Source organism: Astatotilapia calliptera, chromosome 16 (genome assembly GCF_900246225.1).
Source record: "Astatotilapia calliptera chromosome 16, fAstCal1.2, whole genome shotgun sequence".
NCBI lineage: Eukaryota > Metazoa > Chordata > Actinopteri > Cichliformes > Cichlidae > Astatotilapia > Astatotilapia calliptera.
The window spans coordinates 19658561-19678022 of record NC_039317.1 but is presented as its reverse complement, the minus strand read 5'-3'; the positions used below and the strand labels follow the sequence as shown (position 1 = coordinate 19678022).

Below are 19462 nucleotides of genomic sequence, written 5' to 3'. Positions count from 1 at the left end.
GTTTCTAACAAAAAGACTCTACGTGAGTAAATGTATGGGGTCCCCAAACTTACCTAGTCCACTTTACTCCCACCACAACCATCAAACAAAAGAAATACAGCAGAGGCGTTTTAGACATGTGCCAAACAATTCGAAGGAGGGAAGAGAGCCGCGCCCAGCCACAGGTCAGTCTCCTTATCAAGGTGTGCCCTCCTGGTTTGTCCAATCAGGGTCTCCCTCCTCTAATTAGTTGGAGATCCCCAAATTGACATCAGCCTGCAGTCTGCGTACCTAAGGGAATGGCAAACAAAAGGAGAGGGAAAGAAAACATGCAGCCTGCAGACACGTAACACAGCTTTATGTTAAAGCAAAGTTACAAAACTGAGTTGAACATACATAACTTTGTAAATATTTATATTCCAACTTCTAGTGCTGTTATTTTCTTGTGTTTTTGCTTTTTGAGGATGACAAGAATTTCTAGTGTAAGGTTCAAATTTCTCACAGTTATGTCGTTGCCACCTGCTGCTTAGTAGATCGTGGAAAAAGGTGATATATTTGTAGCAGCTCACAAACATTTCCAACAAAAGATGACGGTCATATAATAAACAAATGTTTAAAAAGCTAAGTGCAGTAAACTGAAGGGTTGATAGCACTTGATTATCACAGGAGTGTCCATTGGATCTGAGTTTGGTGATTGGAGGTGAGGTTGCTTTATTATAATGTTCCTGGGAGAGCGCTGCAGGCTGTAACTCACTCTGTTCAAGTCTGTACATCATCATCATCATAGAGGGGAGAGAGTTTTCCTCTTTAAGGCTGGACTGGATTAGCACATTCAGGGTGGGCTGAGAGAAGGTAAAACGACCTGTCCCGCCTTACTTGACCCCCAAGCCAACCCTGCACATTGCCAAGGCTTTGCTGTTTGCTCTTGAATATGCAGAGATCCCCGGCTTCATAGGCCTGGAAGAGGGAGAGAGAGAGGAAAAAAAAAAAGACTTGTATCGCGTTGCAGGGAAAATTAGTGAGACCAAAGTTGGAGTTTCTGTGTGTTGGGGGCTGTGAACAATGGCAGCTTTCTGTCAGACAGCAACTTCAAAGGTCTGCTGAGTGACTGCTCTGAGTTATACTTTGTTGTAGATCACTGAGGAAATTCACAGATGTTTTCTCATACGAGACACCATTATAGCGGCTCAAGTACTCAGTAGCCTCGAGCGCCTCTCCCTCTCTCCCCGTCTTTCTCTGTTTCTCCCACACATTCACACTCCCTCTCACACATGCAGCACCCCATCACCCACCTCCACTCATCCCCAAGTCTCTGATATCTCTTGCATGAGACAGATGTGGAACCTGTTTTCTCTCCAACTGTCCAGAGAATATGGAAAGTTAAAAAGGGTTCGTGTTGTGGCGTCGCCCCGCGACTCTGTTAGATCCTCTCTTCTCGCTGTCAGTTCACTCAAAAATGTCAAGACCGTACACAGCTACACTTTTTCACATCCAAAGTTAGAGGTCAATAGAATAAGGTGGAATTCTCCCTGCTAAAATAGGATGTTAGTGCAAACCTGGGTAAAGATAATGAAAAGCATTTTAACATCTTTATTTTTCTCTCTTATCCTGCAGATTGCCTTCATTTGTCTTATGGATCAAAACAACCTGCTTCCCAACATCGCACTTGACATCTGTTGTAAATTTATATTTATTTCATGTAAATTGTTGTTTTATAAGAGTCAAATAAATGTGTCTAAATGTTTTTTAATTCATATTTATTACTGATGTATAACGGTATTTTGATATTGTAGGCAAAACAATTTACCCGCCACAAATCTGTTGTTTTATACATTTTTTTCCTCATTTTAGATTGATGAATTATTTCCCTCTCCCCTTTTAGATCAGACACAATAGTTTGGTTACAGCTAATTGTTTCAGCGCGTGCTGGCACTTGCACATACTGTTAAAAACTTATGGCAATAAAAACTTAATGAGTCGTTCTTTCTTCGCCTTAATTGCCCTTTACAGAAATGATTGTCACCTGTTGAACGTCTATGATCCACCCCACTGTTTTCTTTGATTTGCACTGTCAAGAAAGTGTAAAATATATATATATATATATATATAACTACTATGAGTGGGGTTTTTTTTGTTCTTCTATATACAGATTCCTGAATGCAGGTTCCTGCATATCTGCACCCTGAACATTATTTCTGATGCTCAGCTCTCCACTTTATACTAGAAAAGGCTGTATGAAGTACATAGTTGGTGCTGACTGAGTCCATGTTCAAACCTTTCCAGGCAACAAACTGTTGCGGGGGGGGGGGGTCCCTCCAAGTTAATTTTACCCATCAAATGCTGCGGGCAGAAATTTCCTTTAGCCAAACTGTCGCTGAGGCGGCCCTGTAAAACTTGAGGCATGGCCATAAGATGGTGACGGTTTGGAGCAAGTAAATTACCTCAGGGACCGGACAATGTGTTAAGCACACTGTTATGAATTTCTTACAAACTATATCAAAGTCCTGCTTAGCCAAATCCTTCCCTCAGGTGGCGTCCTATTGAGATGCATTAAAATGTAAGAGCTCACATTTAGGGGTGAAACGAACATCTCAAAGGAAGATATCAATAATTTCTGACTGCTGATGGTTCGCAGAATTCATGCAGTTGTCACATATGGCTGAAATATGCCTTGCATGGCATATGACAGCTCGCATGTAAAGCTGATTTAAGTGGAAATCCACCTTAAATCAGAATTAACATTTGATGTTTTTAAAGCCTATGAACCAGGCTGCTGTAGTAGAAAAATGTTGTTTTAGGGTGGATTCCTCCTTTACTGTTGGCATAAGAGAGCAGATTGCAACTTTTGACATTTATCTGACATTTAAACCTGGAAGTAAAAACTAACTGACAGCACTTTGCTGCACAAATACATCTTTACAGAACAGACTATGGATATTTTTTTAACCAGTAACATCTGAAGTCTTACAAATAGCTGGTTAAGCAAATTTTACAGCATCCTGTAGTTTTATCGTGTACCTTTCATGTAGTTTGAGCTCCTTTGTGCTAAGATCCTTCAAACAGTTTCGCACCAGTGAAGCTCACAAAAATTTGCAGTGAGGTATCATTTATGAAGCCTTTATAAGTTTTAACAGCTTTATAAAAATTTTAAACCTGCATTTATTCTTCTCCTTCTTTTGCTTGCTCCTTTTAGGTGTACACATAAACCCGTTATTAATGTGTTATAAATCTTTTTATAACAGATTTTTCTTCTGCCTACACTTCCTTGGCTACACTTGTTTAAAAAAAAAATATTTATAGTATTGGTGACTAAATTATTAGCAAATATAAACCAAAAGCACAAATGAGAGGATACTTTTCACAACCTGGCAACCCCAAACTACATCTTATCAATGTCTCCTAATTCGGTTATTCAATAAATCTGTTTTGAGCTTTAATAAAGCTATGCAGTGTCTTAATTGGTCATCATCTCATGATAAGTTGAAAACAAAGTGTGATTTTAGAGGATCAACGGTTGGGGCAATTTTAAAGTGACACATTAAAAGTAAATAGCACCATTTTTTAGTACTGCTTGTTCAGATTTATAATTTCATGAAATCTGCGAGGTGATTTTCAAGCTTGTTGTCTTAAAACCTTCCTGATTGCCACATTTTTTGCATATTTTGAAGCAGCATCGAGCTCTGTGGCTGCCACAGCTTGATGTAAACAAGGTTAACAGTGTGACTACACCACTCACTCCTGTAGCCACTCTTGTAGTTTAGCATGGCTCCAGTGAAGCCCAGCAGGACTCCCCCTTTCCCTCATGACTGTGTGTAAAGCCGTGGGAGAGAACTGGGAACATTAATCCCTTCAAAGGAACAGATCTAATTCAAAATCTGCCGCTCCAAACTAGTTGAGAGGACAGTGATTGTTTCTGCAGGGAAGCCAGATAAAGATCAGAGAGTTGAACTACAACTTCCATTTTTTTCCAGCTCGGCAAAACATTTAAAAAGAAGTTCCGGATGTTATCTTATGAAAACTGCATACTTTCGCCTTCATTAAATGCTCTGAAACAAAAAGGATGCAGTATTACAGGATGTGTTAGCTCAGGTTTCTTTTTTTTTTTCTTTTCGAGAAGCTGCAGTGGATGGGATCATTAGTTTCTTTCTGGTTTTCGGGACCTGTTCAGTCATAAAGACATAAGAAGAAAACATAATTGAGATGTCCACATTTTAAGTGCTACCTTTGTCACCTCACTTATCTAACAAGTTAAAAACGTTCATTTAAATTACCTGCTGGGAGTTTTTTTTTTTTTTTCCTTCAGGCTTTTAGTTTGGGTTGGGAAAGAATGAACTGGATTGAGGTTCTGATAAAACAACTGATTGAAATGAGTGAAGGGGAAATAAGTATTTAAATAATTCAGAGAGGGCATAATTAAGTGTTTCAGTTCAAAGGCACAACAAAGATTTTTTTTTTTTTTTTTTTTTTGTAATTTAAGCTTGAAATGTAAAAGAGACGCAGATTCTTCAGAGATGAGAACTTTGTGTTGAGTCACTTGATTTGGTCTCTTTCCTCCATCAAACAGTGAGGCAACGCTCTTGGAGATCTCCAGAGATAACAATGTCACATTGTCACATAGGGTTCTGCTACAAATCCTTAATTACAAAAAAGAGGATCAGATGACTACAGCATCCAATACTGGGGTCTCCAGGCGGCATGGGGGTCTTTGATCAAGAAAATCCAATTATTTGTGTATATACATTTCCCACATAGTGATTACTTCATTAATTGTCCCGCCTTTATCTCCTCCCTTCCCAGCCCCCCTAATAATCAGCTCCTTTATCCAGACCAACAAACACACCATAGGAGCTTTGTGGATTCAAAGGATTTGCTTTCCCCTCTCAAAGAGCCGCTATTCTTTGATGATTGGGCAGCGGCAAACTTCAAAGTAATAAATCTTATTTCTGACTGGCTGGCGGCCCACCAAAGTCCTTATCAAATTCTAAGAAGTGATCCCTCACTCTTCAGATAGACCAAGGATATATCGGAGAGAGGAAGCACTGGAGAGTGACGCCCTGCTCGACAAGATATATTTTTTGTGTACCGCGAATGAGCATATTTGTCTAAATTAGTGCTTTTATTTTTTATTCGTCTTTATCGAGCGGAGGAGGACGTTTACCATGGCAGCAGTGGCTGTACTGCGGAATGAAACACTTCAGGCTTTTCTTCAGGTTTGTGCGCAAGTTTCTCTTCACTTTTCACCACTTTTAAGAACTTGTGAAGTTGCTAAATCCAGTTTATGCTCAAAATACGTGTCTTCTCATTTCCGACGCTAATTGTTTGGGGGCTTAATGAGTCCTGCTGCAACATGCCACCAACTTTTGTGTCGCATCATCACGATTGACTTCATCATTTAGATTCAGATTTCAGACCGACCATTTCGTCATAATTAAAAGTGGCATAAATGTGTCATAAATGTGTTAAACTGAGATCATAACGTTAAAAAAATGTGTGTCTCGGTTATCCAGGATCGCACTCCAAACTCTTCCCCAGAGAACTGTAAGCACTCTCCGCTGGCTCTCCTGGCTGCCACTTGCAACAGGATCGGGCATAACCACGGATCAAATCCCGCTGATTTCCTCCAGGTCCCCTACGATCCCACGCTGGGTTCTCCTTCGCGTTTATTTCACCCGTGGACTAACGAGGGAAACCCTCAGAGCAGCCTGGCCAACAACTCTACTTTCGGACTATCCTCCAAGCCCCAGCTCTCTGCGCACATCCAGAGCCCCTTCAGCTCCCACCACGAACTGCCCCTCACCCCTCCGGCGGACCCCTCGTACCCCTATGACTTCTCCCCCGTGAAGATGCTGCCTTGCTCCATGCAGTCCACCTGCCCTCCAACCTACGTCCCCGCCGTCAGCTACGCGGCTCCAGCGCCCATTCCGCCCGCGATGCCAAGTTTTGTCACGGGACCCTCCGGCCTTGTGCACCAGCAGCAGAGACAGTTGTCCCCAAACCCTGGAGAGGATATTCCGTGGTGGAGCCTCCAGCAGGGGAACCACGTAAGCCACTCTTCCTCACTCGGTCCTCACCGCTTCCAGCTGCAGAGAGGCTTGGTTCTGGGACACACGGACTTTGCGCAATACCAGACGCAAATCGCCGCTCTGCTGCACACAAAGTCCCCCCTCGCGACTGCGCGGCGGTGCAGGAGGTGCAGGTGTCCGAACTGCCAGTCCTCCACGTCCAGCGACGAGCCCGGGAAGAAGAAGCAGCACATTTGCCACATACCGGGTTGCGGGAAAGTTTATGGGAAAACTTCTCACCTCAAAGCGCACCTGAGGTGGCACTCGGGGGAGCGGCCGTTTGTGTGCAACTGGCTGTTCTGTGGCAAGAGTTTCACCAGGTCGGATGAGCTGCAGAGACACCTGAGGACTCACACAGGGGAGAAGCGCTTTGTTTGCCCGGACTGCTGCAAAAGGTTCATGAGGAGTGACCACTTGGCAAAACACGTCAAAACTCACCAGAACAAAAAGAGCAAATGCCACGACAAGACATTAGATCACGTGAAAAGAGAGGACACCAGGATGTTGTAACACACCTTATAGTCATCTTAAACAGTAGACTTTAAAATAGTGCAATACAGTCAGTGCTACACTAGTTACAAGTTCACAGTGAGCTGCATTTTTGTAGGGTACTTGATTAATTTTGTTGGTCGATTTCTTACATCCTGACAATAGTTTCTAACATTGCTGGTCTGTGTAGCACATTTGTGTGTGTGTATATATATATATATATATATATAAAGTTTCATAAGTTAATTTGGGACCATGGAGGAGCTCATAAGTTTGAATTCACTGTCTATATCATATCAAGGAAGACAAGTTTTCAACTTGTGTTTTGATCAATGTCTTCGGTGGAAGATTTCACTCCCCTGTAAATGATATTTAATAGCTTTTGTTGAATGAAAGTGTCTGTTTTTGCTCCATATGGGGTGTTTATAAAAGCATGCTCTCCAGAAGATCTGCTATTGTTAATATGACCTAAATGCTGTGTGAGAATAAAAGTTATGACGTTTTCCTCATCTCAGAACAATTCATTTAATATCCCTCAGTTATATGAGTGATGATGAGGCATCCAGGCGGTATATATATTTTTTATTCATATCACCTGGAATAATGTGTGTGCTTTGTAAAATGTTGCAGACTTAATGTTGTCAAAGTTTCCTGCCAGTAAAATCCAGTCATTAATTTTAGACTATATATTTTTAAATACTCGTTATTCTAAATGTAAATGTTTCCATCTTTTGATTACGGTAAAAAAAGAAAAAGTAGCAGGACAGTGATTTTTTTATGACTATTATTAGTATTATCATTACTTTTGAGGCTGTTCTGAAAATTTGCTGCTGCTTTTTAAAACAAAAGCCCAGAAAATTTTAGGCGAAGAGGCGACAGAATTTGATTTGGTGGGGAGTGAATTTTGAAAATCGCCACAGAAATAATGGAAAAATGTGCAGCCACCTTGTCAAGATGTACCTGTGAGTGCTGAAATTAGGCCACCAACTGGGTAAAAAGATGGATAAATAAATATTAAACATCCGTCTTCGTAAAAGGAAGGAAAAGGACCGCTTCAAATATTTAATTAAGCTCCAAATTTCTGTATCAGAAGTGTTTTCCAGACCTGTAACACTGTCATGTTTGGGCTATTGCACATAAGCTCATATTATCATGGTTTCTTATTCTCAGACATTCAATTGCAGGAACGCTCTTCAGTATTTATGCACTCTGATAGGTGGTGGATTTGTTTTGTGCCACTGTGTTGGACATTTCCTGTATTGCAGTGTCATTGTAATTGGAAATGTGACCAATCAACAGAAAAACTCTTACTCTGAACATGTGATAGAATAGGTGACCCCGGGATATGCAGCAGCTGGATTTTTATGGCACTTGTGGCATACTAGATGTCACATTTACCACTGTGGTAATGCCTTGCTCAAAAGCATTTCTCTGTTTTACGACTGCATGCTCATGTGCTGCTTTCTCATCAGTTATTTCAAGTGTTTCACTTTGACTTCCTCCGCCCACGTCATCTCTTGGTTGTTGGGGAGTAAAAGTGTCGACCTTCGGAGAAAAAAAAAATCCTGGGTTTCGAACCTTGAGGCTCTTCCTTTTCATACAACTTATCAACACAACAAAAAGTATTGAACTTTTTACAGATCAGATAGTGATACAGATCCAGTCATCTGATTTACTCATTCAGTAAGTAAAGCAGAGCAGCATCACTGCCTGCCAGCAGTCACTCTGTTTGCCTCTATGTGGGATCTCTGAGAATGTCAGCATGAAAAGGAGGGCTGCCATTCAGAGGAGTTTTCAGAAAGAGTTTTCTGCCTCAACAGCGCCCTCTTTTGTAAGTTGCTGTTATCCATAAAAGCAGGCAAATATTATTCTTAGAATTGTAACAATAACATTTGCTCTCACAGATCTTTTTCCCTGTTTTTCTAACGCTCAGAGTGTAGTCACGGACAATTTAGAAAACACGACCTACTGAGCCAATGTTTCAGTCACTTTGTCGAACTTTATCCACCAGTGCACATGCAGCTTTAGCTCTTGTTTAGTTTACTTAATTATTCTGTTGCAAACTATTTTATGTGTTGATTTAAATTCAAGTATTGTTCCTTCACCAGAATTGAAAATTCAGGATGCAAACATGCCGTCATTCTTTAAACTTTAAATTCTTTAAAAGGACAAACCACAAACGGGCTGAATCCAGGTGGAATAAACTTGAAAAAGTTTATTAAGTGGCAGGAATTCATCCCATTAGTTTTAATGAATAATCACATGAAAAATGCTAAATATAGTATGGTCATCACTACTTGAAATGTTCAGGTATATTCAGTACGCCACCAATAATTGTAAACTGGGCCTTAAATACCCAACAGATGATCACAACTGTTGCAGTTCTATGTTGAATTAAATGTTTTAAAAGTGGTATTTAGACCAGTTTTTGTCACTCCCTTATGACGTGTTGTTCGTGTGAGGCTGTGAGTTTCATTAGCCTGCTTCTAGTTTTCCAAAGAATCTGCAGGATATGAACGTATCACATTCGGCCAAAGAAGAAGAATAAAGTAGAAAAAATATCAAAAGCTACCATATAAAGTGTGATTTGACCACTTGAACTGTAAAAGTCTTTATCCAAATTTCATGATCCTATTATAAAACGAAGCCTATGGATGGATGTGTTGATTGCACCCAACCCGGCTCCTCACAATGGCTGCGATTTGGCTGCTATTCTTCGACTCTGCTGGAGGCCATAACGCTTAACCGTTTGTAGTGAGGATATCATATGTTGTGGCTTAAGTTTATCTTCTGAAAGTTGAATGAAAGATTTATGAAGTTTTTAAATTCCATATCACAAATACCTCCTTAAATATGACTGACAGAAAAGCTTCATTAGCTTTGCTGGGATAGGTATAATCACAGGTTAAATGTTCATTCCCATCATTATACTCAGTGTGATTCCCCTTCTTTAACCCACTTTAAGACTGTCTATAAGTGGTTTATAAATATATAAATTAATCATCCAGACAGAAGGATGTTTTTACCCAGTGATATATATTTTTTTATTCTTAAATGGACTGCTTACTTTAACAAATAGACTAAGACGGTAAGCTAAAGATGTGTGTAAAACCGGTACCTTTTAAAGTACTGGGTCCAAATAACAAGTAATAGTATAAAATTATAAACAGTATATAGTTACATGGTATAGTTAACCCAATCTCAAGCCAAGTAGGGTACAGTTTTAAACTACTGATTGTTGTTGCAACCATAATGAATGACTGACTATAAAGCAGCCGTTACCATATGAGAACATTAGTGAATTTGCCTTGAAAATATTTATAACTGTGTCTGTTTATTCATTAAGTATTTATTCATAAAAGTCCATTTTCACTCTCGGTGACTATTTCACAGGCAAGATCCACTAAAGCTCCAGATACGTTTTGTAAGTGAAACTTCTGCTGATTATGAGTGCACATGTGACCAGATTTATATTTGTGATTGAATCTTTTTTAGCTTTCTAAAAGTTCACTTACTTAACAGCTCTTGACAAATACATCTGTATCTGCATGTTGTGAGTGGTTACATCTTCGTATGCCGCTCCGCAAATGTGAATCTGCTGTAACTGCAGCGTTAATACAAAAGCTGGGTAAATGATCAAAGAACATTGCTAATACTTTAGTGTAACATTAGGATATTCAAAGCCATCATAGCAGTTCAGCCAGTGATCCTTCCTCACTCTGCAGACGTTCAGAATAAAATGACTGACGAGCAAAAACCTGATACCAGCAACTCTGCTGCAGTCAGTGGAGGACACACATGTACAGCCGATAATCTTACAGCCTTGGAGCTGATGCTACGTTTTAGTTCAGCAAGAAGAGAAAAGGTTTGTGTAGACATTTTATAGGTACTGAGTCTGTAAGCTGAAATCAAGACAGCTATATTTGTCAATAACGCTGGGTTTCCTAGGCAACCGGATTGGCTGAATTGTCCTTGCATCCAGTCTACAGCTACAGAGTGATGCATGATGCGGGAATCACTTCCTATGTGGATGACCCATTAAGCATAAATTATTTTATAGCTATGATTTAAAACAGTTTTCACAGTCAAATAAAAACATTGTCAACATTTTGAAGATTGATGGCTATTGTTTGTTTTTGTTTGTGTTTTTTTAAGAACAGAGAGTAGTGTGCTTTTAGACAGTGGCCTAAAAAAGCTGGAGCCACCGTGATGTCATCTCTCGGTTTTAGACTCCACAGTTTAAAGCTTTAGATCTAACTATCTGTCTGCTGCCATGTTGGCTTCTTTAAGACAGAAGTTAACTGTCATCTTTCGGGGTCTGTGACCACCCAAGTTTAGTATTTAAGTTTTGTTTATTTTGATATTTTCTGTTATTTATATTTTCATATTCAGGCCTTATTGTCTTTTTTTTTCTTTTGGCTTTTTCATGATATTTCCAGGTTGTGTTTTCTTAGTACTTTTAGTAACTATTTATTCCACGAAGTCATTTTTCCTCTCCTTCTGTGTTTGCATTTATGCGTCCTGTGTTTAATCACTTCCTGTTTTAATTTGTTAACTGCTAATTTAGTGTTTTCTTTAGTTTTGTTTCCCCTTGACTTCTTAGCTAGATTCTGTGCACCTGTGTTTTGTTTTACACAGCTGTGTCCCCTCTCCCCAATAACCTAGTGTGTATCTATTTAAGCCCTTAGTTTTCCTCAGCTCTTCATCACATTGTATCGCTCATACTGTTCTCCTGCTGTCTGGTTTCCCTTGTTTGGATTTATGGACATTTGGTTTCTGCTGCTTACCTGAATATAGATTAGTTTTTTCATTAAGTTTGGCCTCAAGTCTTTATTCTGAGTCAAAATTATTCACCAAATATGCCATTAACTTAGCTACATTATAATCAGTGGGTGGAGCACTAAGTTATCAGCTAACACTCGTTAGCTTGGGTAGCAAACAGTAATCACAAACTGTACTACTAAAGCACAAGTAAATGCTGGAATTTCTCTCACTAAAACAGAAGCAAGCCATAAATTAGCTGGGCTCCCGCATCACACACACAGAGCGAAGAGGTCCAATTTAATCACTCAAAGTAGTGGATGAAGCCTAGCAGACACCAGCTGGCTCCAGATACCAATATTGGGATGTCTGTCAATCAAAACAGCCACACCCTTCAGTCAAATATTCATGTGGATGAGTTATAAATACATCCAGCACACTCAGAGTTCATATAATGGGGGGAAAATATCCATAGAAGGTAAAAATGTTTTGTACCAGGATCTAAACATGACTCTTTTTTTTAATGAGGTAAAGTTTTAACGTTTTACATGGGCGTCTAAAGGGATTGACTCCATGTTTGAGCCAGTGGAGGAACTACCACTTTTGTGTTAGCTTAATTTTTAGCTCGGAAGGTTGCCAAGCTAGTCAGTGCTAGCAAGCTACATCCATCCATCAAGTCCTAAGCAAGAAACGTTTCACTAACAAAAACAGGAGCATATATGGGCTGTACCACACAGCGGGCCAGATCATTTGTTTGTCAGATAATTTCATCAAGATGCTCCAATAAGAAACCAGCACCCCCCAAACACTGTCAAGAGATCCAGTTTAGCGGCCTCCATTGGAAGAACTGCAGTTTTTGGTGCTTCGGTGCTGGAGACAGAAGACTGCAGAGGTTTGTGTTTTCCTCTTTATTGGTGATGTCTTGCAAAGACTGGAGCCAGTAAAAGGCTTTCTGTCCTGTTTATCATTATCCGCATGAATAACACATTTGAGTCATTCCTACTATTCGGTGCCATTTCAGTGTGATCACTCTTCATCAAAAAATACAAAATTTTGAATTATTTTAACATTTCATCTAAAAGAGGGATTTTCAACCTATAAGAAAAATGTATTGGTCCAGCTAAGGATATTATATTATAATATTTTTTAAAATCAAAGTCTTTACCCATGACGTGCCAAATGTCCACCCTGTTACAGGACATTCAATTTTCTATTAATAACTGTTTTGAATACACAGTTATAGTAATATTTACATTTTCTAAAAGCTACAATGTCCCTTTTTAAAATCTGCAAGGAAATTTCAAGGAAGTATTTTAAACAAGCATTATATTGAAAGAAGACAGGTTCAGTTTTAAGACACAGTGTAATTTCAAAAGATTGTTTTTAGATTCAAAGGGAATATAAAAAAAAATTGGCTCCATTTTTAAGTAACTTAATTTTGCTGATTCATTCCCTCCCAATAACCAAAGAGACCAAAGAGACCTGTTACAGTGCATAGCAATAACAGGGGTGACGGTAACAGGGGGGAGATTTTATGCTAAACTTAGCCATTACTACTAGTATGATGAACAATAAGCTAGTACATGGTGACCACTAAGAACCATTTTTAACATGTTTATTAGCCATATTATAAAAATTACAAAAAAAAATTTGTTTCCACTATTAATAAGCGTAACAGGTTGGACGTGTTATGCTTTGCCACATTACAAAATCTTGCTAAAACATTGAAAAAAGGGTTGATTAAAGAGTGGTACTTACTCGTCTTCTTCTTGAAAGTTTTCCCTCCAAAATATGTTACATCTGGGAGTGTCATGTGACTAAAAGAATAATCAGGTGATGTGTTCTATGGAATTCTTATCAGAGTAACAGGGGTGACAGTTGATTCAGGGACACAACATTTTTTAAAGATTTTAAGTATTAAACATGCATTAATAATAAAAAAGAACATTTGATGAGGAACATTAGAAATAAGCCAATCCAGAAATTATGAAAAATCTAGATTTATTTATTTATTTTTAAGTTATATTTGTAACTGAAGTCGAGCAAGCATGACTGGGGACATAGTACTTTAGTGACTTGTGCTAAAATAAAAGTAATTTACTTTTAATGTATTTATCCTGTGTATATATCAATGTGTTCTATGGTAGAGGGGGGTTAAACATACAAGAAAATGATTTAGAAATAAGCATTAGACAAGTTTTACACTAAATATACCATATTATGTCACTAGGACTCAAATGGCACCGAATAGTAAGAATGACCCATTTGTGACTGAGCTTAGCTGCTGTTTGTCATTATTAGATGGAAAATATTAAACCTCCTTATTTTAAATCTGAATGCTAGCCTGCCAGCTGAAATGAGGGGCCTTACCTTGTGGTTTCCTTGCTTGGCTAATTTCTGAATACTTGGCGCTTCCCTTTTTGTGAAAAGCAATAGTTTCACATACTGTGAATTTGCGAGGCTTGGATAAAAGTGAGCAAACAAATCATTGAAAACAAATAGTCAGCAAATTGATTTGTAATTTCCGCCCTTATCCTAAAACTGTCTTCATAGGAATGAAAGATGCTTTCTGACACTTTAATCGCTGAGGAAATGCATCACACGAGAAACTCGATTTCAGCTCTTCTATGCATTCACAGCCGAGTGTCCCTAACTGCGAGAAGGAGATTGCGATTTTCATGTCTCACAGGAGGCCCGTTTAAACCGTATTCAGTGGTTAAAAAACGGACTCGATCAGGCGACGGTAGTAAACCTCATATTGTAGTTTAATCAGGATGACCTCATCCCATTTGTAAAGCAAAACAGTGAGAAAGAGAATCAGAAACACGAAAGAAATATAATCCCTATGTTGTACTTCTCCTACATCGCAGATGTCATTATTTTCCAGTGTGAAATAATTCCTCTGATTGCTACCAGTCATTTTGAGCCATTTACATTTTTATGAGAAAATTAAAGGATTGTACTTTTGTACGTTTTAATTGGCTCTTAAGGGGGAAAAAAGGCTATTGGGTATTTAAACCATGAAAAATTGTTAAATTGGATTCTAACTTTGACTTCTTGCATCGAGACATATAAAAGTGTTTTGATAAAGAGAAAATTTCATGCTAGTTGTGATTAAAAAGGGGGACTCGTGAATGGAGATTTATGTGTAAGAGGTCAGACAGACTGAGTCTCACGCTGGGCCCCATGTTTTATACATCAGTACACAGTGATTAAAATGTAATTAAAACATGTCATTTTCTTTATAACTAATTCCCTTTTCTCCTTTATTGATTACATAAATATGTTTAAATGCTGATAAGCATTTACTCAGCTGCTCAGTGTATGCCCCAGTAACACAATGCAGTGCAGTGACTGGAACCAGCAGCTCCCCTTGGACATGTTTTATTCCCTAAGGAGTCAGGATCTAACAGTGTTTATATTCTGTCCTTGACCCTGTTTAAATTTGACCCACACTGAGGAATTATTTTTCTGTGAACTTCAACTAAAGAAGTAAAAAGCCGTTTTTATTCCTAACAGCTTAAACAGTTTGTTTGTATTGTTTTCTGTATAGTGACTAAAGATGCCACTCTTATGTCTGTACATTAAATGTGTACACTCATTAGACACTTTATATGTACACCTTGCTTAAAAAAGGGTAGTACCCCCTTTAGCCTTCAGAACTGCCTTAATTCTTTGTGGCATTGATTCAACAATGTGCTGCAAACATTTAGATTTTGGTCCATGTTGACATGATAGCGTTGCAGATTTGCAATAGATTTATCACGTGCACATTCATGATGTGAATCTCCTTTGCCACCACATCCGAAATACGTTTTGGTTTGAGATTTATTTATTTTTTAACCGTCGAGGCCTTTGAGTACAATGAAGTCATTGTTATGAGCAAGAAAGCAGTTTTAGATGATGACAGGAGTGGGAAACAGTGTGGTCTTCTGCTGCCGTAACCCATCTGCTCCAAGGTTTGACGTGTGGAGATGCTCTCGGAGATGCTCTTCTGTTGTATTGATGTCAGCTTGAAGCGGTCTGGGCATTCTCCCTGACAGCAACAAGGCATTTATCTTTTTTTGTTTTTTTATTTTTTGCCTTTAACGTTCATTGGCAGGATAGTAGAGCAGACAGGAAAGCGGGAAATGATATGTGGGAAATGGCTTTGGCCAAATGCAAATCTGGGCCTCTGCAGTAGCCAACATGTTTTTTTGGCCCAGAGAACTGCAACTGCTCATTGGATATTTTCACTTTTTCAGGTTATTCCCTGTAAACTCTAGGGATGGTTGCTTGGGAAAATCCAAGTACATCAGCAGTTTCTGAAATACTCAAACCAGCCTTTCTTGATGTTTCCATTTTCAGAGTTTCAGAGTTGATACAAACACCTGAAATATTTATGCTTTTTTAACTTAAATTAGATTAAAATGTACAAAATAAACCTCATGTCCTGTTAAATAAGACTTGAAACCATCGACTCAGACCATGAACTAATCAGAAACGTGTTTATTGATGTTTTAAAGCAAGTTAGCAAGTGTGCCCCTCTCCGATGGTATATTTATTTGTGAAAACAGAGAATATGCCCCCTGCTGGCTGGTATAGTGAATTAGGGCATTTTTGCACTGACTTCCTTTTTCAGATGCAGGCTGAATCTGAGCATCATCCTAAATGAAAAAAACTCTACTGGGTGCACTTATGGCGCATGCTTAGTTATCATGTTGTCATGTGGTGTAAAGGTAATCATGAATGACTGAGCAAGCAGCATACAGTAGTATGTAAATTTACAGATATCTATCATTTAATCATTAACAGAAGATGTCTTTAAAGTGGATCTGTTGTTTTTTTCCTTATTTTTTGTCAGAGATTATTATTGTTATTATTATAAAGATCACAAGTTTCAGATAATGAGGTTAGTGCAGATATAACCAATACCTGTGAGCCACAAGCTTGGGCTTCAGTTTCCCTGATGAGAGCTGATTATCTTTAGCAGTAAGCCCCACCCACAGTCTGTCCAAACCTTCTGTTTTCACAGGACAGCCAATCAGGTCAAAGATGGCTTAAATATAGAGGGCTGCACAAAGGCCTTCTATAAGTTAATTTTTGATTAAGCTGTTCCTCATTGATTCCAAGATAACTACTTAGTATTTTATTTTACATGCTGCATTGTAAACAACTAGCAATTAAATGCTTAATTGAATAATTCTATTTGTGAAAGAAATAAAAGCAGTTTTAAACACTTTCGTTTTGGTTTTGGAGAAGAGGAGAAACTCTGGGATTTGGACTGATAGCTTGAGGTCTTCTAAACATCCTGGCTACGGCCCTGAAAGTTTTATGATTGCTGTTGATGGTGTCATAGTTTCACCTGCTTTAATAAGATCAAACGATGATTTTCACACAGTGCAGTGTTAGCCCATTTTACCCTTAATCCACAGCGCTGAGCTCCAGGTTAAGAGCTGAACGTCACCTTGCTTCGTCTCTCAGCAGGGGTCTGTTCGCTGCAGGCAAAAGAAGAGTTGTTTTTCTGGGTTTAACTGTTAGCAAAAGATGTGACCGTAATGGCAAATGATTAATCTGTGCTGTTTAAATGTAATTTCGTCTCTTGTCTGCATATTGTTATGTGAGAACTTTATAATGTACGACTTGGTAAAGTCATTGATTATAAAGTGGCACTTGAGATCTGTGCAGCCTTGACTCAGAGATGGAAAGACTAAAGTCAGGATCAAAGGAGATTCACTTCCAGCTCCAAGCTCAGGGGGAAGCAACTGGACCCCGCACGGTCTCCTTCTTACTGCCACAAAAACAGAAATGGATAAACAGTTTTCCTCCTTGAAAGCTCCTTCATTCCTCCTTCTCACTTAGCTATATATAGTAGACGCTTGAATTCTGCCCCCTCTTGTGGACAGTTTAAACAGCTTCTGGTGGAGATCAACTTTAACTCTTATTCCTTCTGGTTTTTAATCATTTGTTGTTGTTGTTGTTGTTTTATAATTCCTCCTTTTCAGGTTACACTCTCCCTGTTTAACACTTCAGCAGCTGCTTCTTAGTAAAGACCTCCTGGAAGCAGATAGGTGTATAAAGATGTGACTGAGAAGAAATGCATAAAGCTGGAAGTGAAGTGAAATGATAGCAAATTACTGAATGCTGTACATTTTTTTTAAATAATTATACATTTGCTAAAGCTTGTTTGCTTTTGATATTTGCAAAATATCAATTTTCTTCTGCTTATCCAATTTAGGGTGACAGAGGTGCTGGGGCATATCACAGGACAAGTTTTCAGTCAGTCTCTTGAGGCACCTGTTCTTTTCATTTGGAGCTATATAAATAAATTTAAACTGAAATTGAATTGTTTTAGCCCTAACCCAGAGATACAGACAAAGACTCACGTGCATGTCTTTGGTCTTTGAGAGGAAGCCAGAGTGCCCAGAGGGTATCAATGCAGGCACGAGGAGAAAATACAAACTCTACACAGAAAGGACCCCAGCCAATCGGTAGATTCAGAACCAGGAACCTTAAATTATTTGCACATTAGCTATAATTTGTATATAGAAGATTAAAAGTAGCAGCAGCCAAGGCTTCTAAAGCCTTTGTTTTAGCATTTCTGAGTTATGAAACATATCTGGATGAGAGGCTGAAGTGCCAAGTTATGAGTTAATATTAGCAAGCTTGGTTAGCAAAGTGCATCCTCAGAAACGAATTAGTGCTGAGTAGGACACAAAAAAATGCTGCATTTTCCCTCAGGACAAAATGGGACCACTTACAATCTGTTAGTATAATTAAGTACACAGCAGCATCTCAATGAGTGAATCTTGGATATACAAATTATTGCATGTCCCACAGTTTATTGGAGTTATACAGGTCCAAAACTGAGGTCATATTTTTTGGCCTTCCAGTATTAATTGATGGACTGAAGGATAACTTGGGCTCTTTAAGTTCTTTTATTGAAGCACAGATTAAAAACAGATTTTCCCACTTTGGGATGCTCTTGCACACTAATTTGAAATTCGACAGATGAATTAATACTGCGATCAAAAGCTGGTTCTTTGAGCTCAGAACCATCTCCAGACTAAAATCTTTCTTAAAACAATGAGATCTGGAAATGGTTGTATGTGATTTTGTTACATCCAGACTGAACTGCTGTAATGCACCACACTGTGGAGTTAATCAGTCAGCTCTTGCTTGTCTACAATACTCCAAAATCCAAAAGAAAAAGAGAGAGAGATTACATTACTTCAGTGTTGGCAGCCTTGTATTGGCTCTGCGTTACACAATCCAGTATAAAGGGAGACTGTTTGTGTTCATAGCCTTAAATGTTTCCACACCTGCATATGTGGTAGATACACTTCATCCATGCACTCCCTCAAGATCATTAAGGCCTGCTTCCCAGTCACTCTGTCCCATTCTTCAGTCAAAGCTTCTTTTAAAAAAGGGGGTTGTGCCTTTGCTGTCGCTGTACCAAGAATCTGGAATGATCCTCAGAAATGCGTCAACTGTGACTGTCTTTGAACCCAAGCTAAATACATGCCTTTTTGTGTTTCAAGGTCTTGGAAACAGCTGATCTGAACTGTGGTTGGCAGATAAGTTGTTACTGCACTGAACCATTTATTTAACCATAAAGCACTTTGGTTTTAAATATCCTACATAAATAAAATGTACCTACTTACTTATATTCTTGATGTTTATTAGATAATTGCCTTTAACCACAACCACACAGCCACAATCCAAGTTTATCCAATAAATCCAATTATTAGTTTGGCAGAAAGGTTAGTAATAATTTGAAATTCTTAAATGTCATATTTTTTCATAGTATGAGGACTTTAAATTGTACCCTGTAAATCTTCTTCTTTCTTTAAGTCTTGCCACAGATCATCTGCTTCCATCTCACCCAGTCCCTATTACCCCCTTCTGCCACACCAGCCCTCTGCATGTCCTCCTCCACTACATCCATGAACCTTTTAGCATTAGCATGATGTAGAGTTAAAGTGGTCAATGATGCTTTAGACATGGACATGTGGATATTGTTAAAGTTCAAGCAATTCAACTTCCCCTGCCTGTAGTTGTAGGTTATTCCGGCCCTGACTGTCTTCAGGGAAGTCAGAGCTGGGCAGCTGTAGGCTTCTTAAAGCCTTTTCCACAGACTGTAATGGAGCTGTCCAGTGCTGAAAACACCACAGTCTCAAAAACAGTTTTTA

The 19462-nt window shown here is 38.8% G+C and overlaps 2 protein-coding genes across 7 annotated transcripts in view; both read left to right on the top strand.

Annotated features, from left to right (window-relative positions):
• myo3b (myosin IIIB) overlaps nucleotides 1-2047 on the top strand; it is a 70074-nt gene extending 68027 nt beyond the window's left edge. For all 6 annotated transcript variants that reach the window (XM_026144906.1, XM_026144905.1, XM_026144904.1 and 3 more), the window contains one exon: nucleotides 1594-2047. The gene's annotated coding sequence lies outside the window, so the exon portion shown is untranslated. The remainder of the gene's footprint in view (nucleotides 1-1593) is intronic.
• A 2440-nt stretch (nucleotides 2048-4487) lies between these two features.
• Nucleotides 4488-7039, top strand: sp5a (Sp5 transcription factor a). Its single transcript, XM_026144907.1, has 2 exons — nucleotides 4488-5189; nucleotides 5487-7039. Exons 1-2 carry the CDS (start codon nucleotides 5139-5141, stop codon nucleotides 6549-6551), a joined length of 1116 nt encoding a protein of 371 aa, XP_026000692.1. The 5' UTR covers nucleotides 4488-5138; the 3' UTR covers nucleotides 6552-7039.
• The last annotated feature ends 12423 nt before the right edge of the window (nucleotides 7040-19462 follow it).